Source organism: Clarias gariepinus, chromosome 27 (genome assembly GCF_024256425.1).
Source record: "Clarias gariepinus isolate MV-2021 ecotype Netherlands chromosome 27, CGAR_prim_01v2, whole genome shotgun sequence".
Taxonomy (NCBI): Eukaryota; Metazoa; Chordata; class Actinopteri; order Siluriformes; family Clariidae; genus Clarias; species Clarias gariepinus.
Window position 1 is genome coordinate 20,091,994 of NC_071126.1, and position 10,507 is coordinate 20,102,500.

General features: G+C 39.1%; 2 protein-coding genes across 3 annotated transcripts; one reads left to right on the forward strand and one right to left on the reverse strand.

Moving 5' to 3' along the window:
* Positions 1 to 1,131: 1,131 nt before the first annotated feature.
* si:dkeyp-55f12.3 (uncharacterized protein LOC568418 homolog) lies at positions 1,132 to 2,885 on the forward strand. The gene is made up of 2 exons (XM_053489368.1): positions 1,132 to 1,349; positions 2,415 to 2,885. Exons 1-2 carry the CDS (start codon positions 1,154 to 1,156, stop codon positions 2,555 to 2,557), a joined length of 339 nt encoding a protein of 112 aa, XP_053345343.1. The 5' UTR covers positions 1,132 to 1,153; the 3' UTR covers positions 2,558 to 2,885.
* Positions 2,886 to 4,406: 1,521 nt separating this feature from the next.
* tmem251 (transmembrane protein 251) lies at positions 4,407 to 6,900 on the reverse strand. 2 transcript variants are annotated; one of them, XM_053489231.1, is made up of 2 exons: positions 6,756 to 6,900; positions 4,407 to 5,294 (listed from the first exon to the last, which is right to left on the reverse strand). In XM_053489231.1, the coding sequence occupies exon 2, from the start codon at positions 5,242 to 5,244 to the stop codon at positions 4,834 to 4,836; it is 411 nt and encodes a 136-aa protein (XP_053345206.1). In that variant the 5' UTR covers positions 5,245 to 5,294; positions 6,756 to 6,900; the 3' UTR covers positions 4,407 to 4,833. The 2 variants fall into 2 exon arrangements, with proteins under 2 accessions (XP_053345206.1, XP_053345207.1); XM_053489232.1 differs by having other exon boundaries at positions 4,407 to 5,255; positions 6,756 to 6,882.
* Between the last annotated feature and the right edge of the window lie 3,607 nt (positions 6,901 to 10,507).

Consider the following 10,507-nt stretch of genomic DNA (forward strand, 5'->3'; position numbering starts at 1 on the left):
TTCCATACAAACTTAAATAATTCTTTTTATTTTGTAAAGCTGCTTTGCGACAATGGCAATTGTTAAAAGCACTATACAAATAAAATTGTATTAATAATGCAGACACATAACATGGGATGTGAAATAAAATATAGAGAAATCTTGTATTCATCTTGTATTCTTTTAAACATATTTCATAACCTATTTTTATGTAGAGTAAAATAAGCATTGAACAGCCAATTGTTGGCCACAACATACCTTCTTGTTCCCACGTCTTAGAACATAGTATCTCATTTTCATGCCTTAGTTATAAGAGAAACACACACATTAATCTTTACATTTATTGGAGATAGGGGGGGGAAAAACAATCATAAATTGAGATTCAGGGAAACAAAACTATTTATTAAGTTATTTTTGCATTTAACAATGAACTTTACATTTACTTCTAATCTACTATATGAGGTAGGAAATGCACAAAAACTGTTTATATTAATGACCTTAATGTAAACCATAAACTAGTGTTATTGAGTGTAGTTGTATTTTATTATTATTAATTCCCTCTTATATTAAATTTCTTTCGTGTGTTTTTTGACCATTTAGTTTGTGTAAAATAAGCAAATAACAAATTTCTATATTCTGTTCGAAGATTCAAAAACAATGGCTTGTAAAGTATTTATGTTTGTGTTTATTATTAAAAAAGAAAGAAAGAACGATACAGACTTCCCTATTAGTTCTTTACTTTTCCTTTCTGTTCTAAATCACAACACACACACACGACCGTAAATAATGAATTCAACAGTACTTGCAAATGCAAGCCCATATTAATTTGTGCTGCTCGTGATGTTCGGATCTATTTGCTATACACAATTTTGTCCACTAGATGTCAGTATAACAACCCCTAAATTAAGCGTCACAAAATGAACCTTTTGGTGAAACTACTGGTTCAGGGAAACCTCGACACCTAAACGAGGCTTTTTTTTTTGCCATCATTAACTGTGATTCGAACTCACTCACAGCTTTTTGATCAGCAGCACAGAACCACACATGTGTACAATCTGTCCTTGTTTACTAAACGACTCTGAGCTGCATCGAGCTCTATCCGGCGTCTATGGCGGCGTCTTTGACATGTCACGTGTGTATTGTTTCACTTCCGGGTTTTTAGTCAATAACAGCCATGGCGTGCGTGTTGAAGGCAGAGCTGAAGTGTAAAGACGGGAGCAGGCGTGAGTTCACTGTGCAGGCGGAGAGAGACTTAAAGTCCCTGACTGAGGCGGTGAAGACCATCAGCACAGACCTGTCTGTAGCTCTGACCGCGCTCGTGGAGGAGGAGAGGAGCGCGCACGCAGACAGGGGCGACAGTCGCGCGCACGGTGAGCGGATTCGGAGTGTGTTAAAAAAATATATATATATATATATATATATATATATATATACATTAAAAAAAAAATATATATATATATATATATATATATATATTATGTCAATATTTTTGTGATTTATTCGTTTTTGGTTAAATTTGTCTGTAAACGGTCAGTCCTGTTGAGTGGCGCTGATGTTTCACTTCCGGTTCACTTCCGGGATAGACCTAATAGTGTGATGGGAATAGTGCTGCTGAAGTGTCTCTCTTTTTCTCTTCCCCCCTAACACACACACACACACAAATAAATGTGTGGTAATTACTGTTGCACAAACTTTGAGTGTAAATACTTTCTCAATAAATAAATAAATGTCATCAAATGATGTTGGATGATGAGAGAATTTTTATTTTGAAATCACATCTCTGATAAAAGTTATTTTAAAATAATCTGAAGTTTGTACACACACACACACACACTCTCTCTCTCTCTCGTACTTTCTTTTAATGATGTTTATCTCTCTGTCAGGTTTTTCTGTCCTGTGAGGAATCTCCAGATCTTTCCACATATTTATACAACTTCAATCCTTTAATCATGTTTATTATTATAAGTATTTATCTTTGGTAGCTTAAAGTTTACGCACACACATAACGGTGTAAAATAATTATCCTTAATTCATTCACTTCAGTGTTTCCCACATTTCTGATGTACACCTGTGGTGATAAACAGTGCATCGGGCCGATGTTACCTACGGAACAAAAGTGTTCGACTACATACAGCTAATATTTATGAGTTTTAACACAATATTTTAATTTATTTATAATCATTTCAGATTTTAGAGATCCAACCAGCTAAACTTCTCCTCCATCTACCCGTATGTGAAGAGACCAAGTAACAAAAAGAAAGAAAAAAAGCAACATCATTTTTGCTCAGCGCAATATGATGAACAGTAAAGTGGTGTGGATGATGGAAACTGGTCCGAAGTGAAGACAGAAAACATGACGTGAATGAATTTACAGTAATCTAAAAAAATAAAAATAAACCTCGTTCTTCATCATGCTTTTCTTTTCCTCTCTCTAGACGAGGAAGAAGAGGAAGATGATGGTGATAGTGATGATGATGAGTGTGATAAAGAAGGAGGCGCTGCTACAGAAGCAGCTGCAGTTAAAAAGTTAAACGCCGGACCTCCGTCGAAGCGTCTGAAGATCGGCACACCTTCCTGAGCAGCAGCGCCGCCTCCTGCGCTCTTCTCTCCCAAAACTCAGGAGGATCTGACATGTTGTTCTTCTCTTTTCCAGGACTGATAAACGAACTCTCAGTGCGGAGACGCTCTGTACAAATATACATATTACAAACCAGTGGAACACCAATTCTGTTATCTGTCACTAAGAAACATGTTTCTTGTATATAAGTTAAAGCAAAAAAAAAAAAAAGATTTTCGAACAAAAAGCTCTATTTTCTTAATTGTATTTCATTTCATTAAAATTACTCTGCATTAAAGCTGTTTACAGGCAATAAATTGGTCATGTGACACAAACATCTGTTCATGTCTCTCTGTGTCGGCGTTTGTGTGCATGTGTGTTTATATCTGTCATATAGGCCAGGGGTAGCTCAGTGGTTAAGGCATTGGACTACAGTTCAGAAGATCCCAGGTTCAAACCCCACAACCACCAAGTTGCCACTGTTGGGCCCTTGAGCAACGCCCTTAACCCCTTAACTGCTCAGATGTGTAATGAGATGAAAAAAAATGTAAGTCGCTCTGGATAAGAGCGTCTGCCAAATGCCTAAATGTAATGTAAATGTAAATATCGTCTGCACGTCACAATTTTATATAAAAGGGAAAAAAAAACAATTCAGTTATGAATCATGATTGCTTTGTGTGCAGGTTCATGTGTCACCACACTGACGCCAAAATCGATTAAAAAATAATAATTTATTACTATTATAATATTGGTGACCTGGTCAATCGGCCAGTGACCAGAAAAAAAGTGTTAAATTTGCCTTTATCCTCAAACTCTGTGAGTAAATAAGTCTCAGACCCGCTCATTACACACACTTACACCAGTCTCACAACACACAAACTAGAACCTACTGTATGCATGTCCGTGTGTAACGTCACTGTTTCTTTATAATCCTACAGGCGGTGCTCTATCAACAATTTACATCCCGTGTTGAAGGAGTGAATTATTTGCCAAGTTTGTTCATAAATAATAATTATTGATAGATACACACTGCTCAGTAACAATATTAAACTCTATAGTATAAACAATATTAAACACTTAAATGAGAAAACTAATGTTATCAGGAACGAGTTACATTATTTAATTAATCGTTATGAAGCTGTTGAATAAAGTGATATAACTTTCGAATTATGACGAAATTTTCCTATTATTTTAATGGTTCAAGGTTTAAAATTAAATTAAAAATCGGAAAAGAATTATTTAATCGGGATGTTTATAAAACTGTGAGACTTGCAATATTATTTAAATCGGCTCTGAGGTTCAGTATCATGATAATATCGTATCAGGTGACTGCTGATTCCTGTCCCTAATAAACAAACACTGTAATCTACATATTAAACCATCAGCCTTCTCGTCCAGTCACACCGGCATTACGAACTGTAATTGCTCCTGCACTTACACGAGGCCTTGAGAGGAGCATTCTCCAAAATCTGTTTAGAGGAAATAAAACAAGTTAAAAAACATCATGTTCCCTATTTATATACAGTATATATATATATATATACACACACACATATACAGTACACACACACAGAGTCAGTCAAAATGTATATGGTCCTCAGGAAAAGAAAAAATAGTATGATGGATATTATATTAACATTATATTAGTAGTATTACCATATAATATTATATATAACAATAAACGGGGGGCACAAACTTTTCTACTTCCTCGTGGAATTATATAATTTATATTAAAGGCTCAGTTTGGTGATTTCTGAGAGCAACAATAGAACTTCAAACTTCAGAATCCCAGAGCAGCTCATTCTGCCCTGGGGTGCACAAACTTATGCACTCAGAATAAGTAAAAAAAAAAAAAAAAACTCAGCTCGAGTTTAGTTTGTGATTTATTTATTGAGGTTCTTTAAAAAAAAGCTTCAATCTGCAGTGAGTTAAAATCCTCTTAAACACTGAGTTTAAATTAATCACGCACACACACACACACACACACACACACACACACACTTCTTTAATAAACACTGTCATAGATTCTGAGGTCCAGTGTATCGAGGAGGAAAAACGGCAACATCCAGAACACACTGATTGTTTTATTATGAAAAGAAATGATAAAAAAAACATCAAAAAAGAATTTTGTTTTAATTTACCCTCCGGTGTATCAGGTACAACTTAAAAATGTAAATAAATCATCGTGATAAAGACTTCCCCGTCCGGCTTGATTTAAAAAGAAAGTGAGTATAAAGGTATAAAGAGCTGCGCGGCGAGTCAGTGTGGGCCGGACCTCGTCGCAAGCCCCGCCCACGTCAGGTGTCGATCAGCTGCAGCCTGCTGATCTGATTGGAGGCCTTGGTGAAGGAGGCGTGTCTGTTACAGAGCAGGGCGAGGCAGACAGGCAGGATGCAGTAGCCCACGGTCTTGGGGTCGGCCCGGGTGCAGGAGTACAGGAACAGGAAAAGCTGCAGGTACGGGACGAGGAGGATGGCCGCCCAGAGCCAGAAAGGCAGCAGGAGGAGCCGCGACGTCACGCTTTGCATCCAGGAGGCGGAGTCCGGGAGCGCCGGCGACGGGGGCGTCCCGCTCTGGTTCTCCACGGGGGCCAGCGTGAAGCGGTTGTACGTCTGGTTGATCTCAAACATGTAATAAACCGCAGCGATGCTAAGCAGCAAGTACGCGGCGACCCCGATCCATCCCATCCTCTGGCGAAAGTTCATCATTCTCCATGCTCCTGTCGGGGACGCCAAGATATTCAACACAGATGAGTCCTCTAATTCATTTAAAAAAAGGAAAGGCTTTGGTTAAATCTCAAATAAAGCTTGTTATTACTTTTTATTTCACACCTATCTATCTATCTATCTATCTGTAACATCTCTGATTTACATCAACTGACTTATAAGTCAAGGTTAATTTATGACATTTTGACTGGTTTAAAATAAAGCGATATTACATGTTAAAGAGTTTGTCTAAACAGTTAAAAGGTTAAATCTAAAAATTATCTGCTGATCTTTAATATAATCAGTGATATAATTTTTTGAGGTTGAAGGCCACATACATGTCTGTCTGTGTGTCTCTCTGTACAGCAGAACTCTCTGTCTAACTTATTAATACAAACAAATCCCATTCTGTAAGGTTAAGTATCTTACGCCTTGTTTACACTAAGTTGTCCTTCTTTGTTGGTCAGACAAATACACTCCCTGTTCGGTAATCGGAGAGTGAATCACAGATGAGAAATGGAAAAAGTAGATCAAAGGATAAAGATGAAGTTTTGTCTTAAAACCACTCCAGCGTGTTAAAATTCACTTATACCACTTCAGCGCTGTTATTTCAGCCAAAGTGAAAATATGAACTAATCCCAGTAAAAATATTCACTTTATCTTTTCTAATTAATATCGATTGGTGCAGGTGTGGCGGGCATGTTTGGTGAGTTTCCTCTGGGTACACCGGTTTCCTTCCAAAGACATTAGTAGATTAGGCTAATTGAGGTTCCCAAATCGCCCGTAGTGTGTGTGTGCCCTGCGATGGATTGGTGTACCCTGCCTCGTGCTCTAAGCCTCCTGGGATAGGCTACAGGTCCCCGCGTCCCTGAATACAGGATAAAGTGCTATAGAAGATGAGTGAGAGTCAGGTGTTTGTTTACATTGAGACAGTAACGCATTAGTAGATTATTTTAAAGTAGATTATTAAATCCCACACATAACTGTTCATAACATCACTTTTACTCCACACATTAAGATTCACTTATGGTGCAGATTAAACTTCAGACAGAGATCTAAGGACTGCAGGAGATTCAGTAAAGTCTAGACAGTTATTCTGACCCAATGTACAGACAAAACTGAATTTTCTCATCATTCTGCCCAGGGTTTATTTATTTATTATTATTGTTATTATTAATAATAATAATAATAATAATAATACCACACTCAATGTTTATTAATGAGACTTTCTGGAAGTTTCCTAATAAACTGAACTATCCTGACTGATCAGGTGATAAATACTGTAATCTGATATTTTATTGTAATATCTCTCACCTTCCAGAGTAAAACTCCTGATCATAAACATAAAACTCTGAGCTATAAATCTAAACTCTTCACACACGACCCATTTAAACACTGTTTTCTTCCTGATTATGATATAAATATCAGATTATATCTCTCTATTCCCCAGCGCAGGTCTTAAACACACGTTAGGTGTAATAGTGTGGACAGGAGAGGAGACAGTCTGTACTCACTGTGCTCTTTAAGGCTTTTGGTCTTTATTTTATTTCCTGTTGATTAAACAGACTGAAAACTCAGAACCCGCAGTTTGTTGTCTCATGACTGACTTCCTTATGTCGGGAACATCCGGGTACTGAGCGCTGCCTCTGTGGTGGCTTTAACGCCAATGAGCGCGCTGCTGAGCCTCTGCTGCCCTCTACCGGCTCACTGATGAAAACGCAACCTTCTGTTACCACATGTATGTGCAGTACATGATGGCAATGTTATTTACATTAAATATTATTATTATTATTATTATTATTATTATTATTATTATTATTATTAATAATAATAATAATAATAATAACAACATACATATATATATATACACAGATCAGCCATAATACACTCAACAAAAATATAAACGCAACACCTTTGTTTCTGCTCCGATTTTTCATGAGATGGACTTAAAGATCTAAAATTCATTCCAGATACACAATATTACCATTTCTCTCAAACATTGTTCACAAATCAGTCTAAATGTGTGATAGTGAGCACTTCTGCTTTGCTGAGATAATCCATCCCACCTCACAGGTGTGCCACATCAAGATGCTGATCTGACATCATGAGTAGTGCACAGGTGTACCTTATACTGCCCACAATAAAAGGCCACCCTGGAATGTGCAGTTTTGTCTCACAGCCAAATGCCACGGATGCCACAAGCATTGAGGGAGCGTGCAATTGGCATGCTGACAGCAGGAATGTCAACCAGATCTGTTGCTCGTGCATTGAATGTTCATTTCTCCACCATAAGCCGTCTCCAAAGGTGTTTCAGAGAATATGGCAGTACATCCAACCGGCCTCACAACCGCAGACCACGTGTAACCACACCAGCCCAGGACCTCCACATCCAGCAGGTTCATCTCCAAGATCGTCTGAGACCAGCCACTCAGACAGCTGCTGAAACAATTGGTTTGCATAACCAAACAATTTCTGCACAAACTGTCAGAAACCGTCTCAGGGAAGCTCAACTGCATGCTCGTCGTCCTCATCGGGGTCTTGACCTGACTCCAGCTCGTCGCCGTAACAGACTTGAGTGGGCAAATGCTCACATTCGATGGCGTCTGGCACGTTGGAGAGGTGTTCTCTTCACGGATGAATCTCGGTTTACATTGTTCAGGGCAGATGGCAGACAGCGTGTGTGGCGTCGTGTGGGTGAGCGCTTTGCTGATGTCAATGTTGTGGATCGAGTGGCCCATGGTGGTGGTGGGGTTATGGTATGGGCAGGCATCTGTTATGGACGAAGAACACAGGTACATTTTATTGATGGCATTTTGAATGCACAGAGATACCGTGATGAGATCCTGAGGCCCATTGTTGTGCCATACATCCATGAACATCACCTCATGTTTCAGCAAGATAATGCACGGCCCCATGTTGCAAGGGTCTGTACACAGTTCTTGGAAGCTGAAAATGTCCCAGTTCTTGCATGGCCAGCATACTCACCGGACATGTCACCCGTTGAGCATGTTTGGGATGTGCTTGACCGGCGTATACGACAGCGTGTACCAGTTCCCACTAATGTCCAACAACTTCGCACAGCCATTGAAGAGGAGTGGACCAACATTCCACAAGCCACAATTGAAAATCTGATAAACTCTACGCGAAGAAGATGTGTTGCACTGCATGAGTCAAATGGTGGTCACACCAGATACTGACCGGTTCTGAGTCCCCAGACCCCCAATAAAGCAAAAAACTGCACATTCCAGGGTGGCCTTTTATTGTGGGCAGTATAAGGTACACCTGTGCACCACTCATGATGTCAGATCAGCATCTTGGTGTGGCACACCTGTGAGGTGGGATGGATTATCTCATTATCTATTGTGTCATTATCTGAAATGAATTTTTAGATCTTTAAGTCCATCTCATGAAAAATCGGAGCAGAAACAAAGGTGTTGCGTTTATATTTTTGTTGAGTGTATATTACCTCCTGCCTAATATTGAGTAGGTCCCCTTTGACACCATAAAAATAATAATTATTATTATTAGTCACATGTACCTTACAGAACAGTGATTTTTTTTCTCACATATTCCAGTTAGGAAGCTGGTGTCAAAGCACAGTGTTAGCCAGGATACAGCACCCCCAGTAGCAGACGGGGTCTGCCTCAACAGTGGAAGCAAGGTAGTGTTGGGGCTCGAACCACCAACCTTCCGTTCAGTAAATTGCAGCCTTAACTGACTGAGTCACCACTGGAAACTGCTGCACATCACAATCAGCTTTAACCTTTTCATCAATCTGATCTAAACTAGCGCTTTTATTAGATCAGACTGCTTTTATTAGATCACTAGTAAGGCTTAACCCACCCATGACCCTGTCGCCAGATCACCGGTTTCCCTTCATTGGATCATTTTTTTATTCGTCCTGACCACTGCAGACCAGAAACATTCCACAGGAGCTGGAGTTTCTCTGACTCAGTCCTCTAGCCATCACAATTTGATTTCCCATGATTTCTTAAAGCTGATGTGTTTTTTTTTAAAGAGGAAACAAAATAACATCCATCCTATTCTCTATAAGCTATATTTCAGCAGCGGCAGCAGTTTTTACTGAATTGTTTAGAATTAAACCGGTTTGTCCTGAAATGACCGGTAATGTCACATCATCCACCCACAATAACAGGAAAAACCACCCTGTGCATAAGTATTAGCACTCCGCAGGTCAGATGTTTCCGAGTTTGAATCCCAGGACCACCAAGCTGGGACCAATCAAAAGGGATCCAAGGAAGATAAACTGGTGAACTGGTGACAGGGTGATGGGTGAAAAGCGTTGGAAGCATTTTCAGCAAACAAACGAATGAATGAACAACACTGAACTTCATTCTAACTTTCTGAATAAACTACACTGAACACTGGCTAAGTTGCGCATATGTCCAGGAGATGTTCAAAACATGTTTATGTCAGTGAAAAGCCAAGTGAATTTTTTAATCTTTTCAGTCAGCAAAAAATTGGAAAATTCCAATTTTCCAAAAATTTCAAAACAGTTAACCCACGATACCAACACTGCCCTCCGCATGTGCTCAAAAGCTATGTGATTTTTTCGCGTGTTTTTTATAATATTGGTAATATTTTTGGGTGGCTAGTGGATTATGTGTATTGCATGAGACAGGAGCCTTGAACGGAAAGCGCCGATAAGACCTTGCAGCTGACAGACGTTTTAATATAACCAGAGTGCGGATCATTTTTGACTAAGCCATCTTACATTTCTTTTTTACACATGACACATGTCTGTACTTATCCATGAACATCTACACTGTACACACTTACCTGCAACCGCGCTGTATACAGTCACAGAGGAAAGGAAAGAAAGTACACCTTCAGTTCTATGGTTTTATTTAAAAATAATAATTGTGTGATCCTTATTGACTTTTCCTGGAGGACTTTTTTAGTCTCTCATATTGAATTGTCTTCAAAATATTGCTTCAGTTCACTGGTGTTTGGGGGCATTTATTTATGCACAGCTCTCTTAAGGTCCTCCTAAATCTTCTTAGTAGGGTTGAGGTCTTGACTTTGACTTGGCCATTGCAACAGCTTGTTTTTGGTCAGACAAACCAGAATTTGGTCCAGCAGGAACATTCTGGAATAAAGTGGAGTTTATCTCAGTCTAGACGACTCCAAGGTTTATGAGGTCGTATGTCTGTAAAACAAGCCCATATCGTCACCGCTTCATCACCGTGCCAAAGGTGTTTGTGGTGTGTGTGTGTGTTTGTGTGTCTGGTTTTGGTGCTCTCCA

What these genes read in the sequence shown, in the direction of transcription:
- si:dkeyp-55f12.3 (XM_053489368.1), top strand. Translation starts at nt 1,154, where the DNA reads ATGGCGTGCGTGTTGAAGGCAGAGCTGAAGTGTAAAGACGGGAGCAGG. An exon ending in GGGCGACAGTCGCGCGCACG is followed by an intron (nt 1,350 to 2,414) that starts GTGAGCGGATTC and finishes TCCTCTCTCTAG; the next exon opens with ACGAGGAAGAAGAGGAAGAT.
- tmem251 (XM_053489231.1), bottom strand. Translation starts at nt 5,244, where the DNA reads ATGATGAACTTTCGCCAGAGGATGGGATGGATCGGGGTCGCCGCGTAC.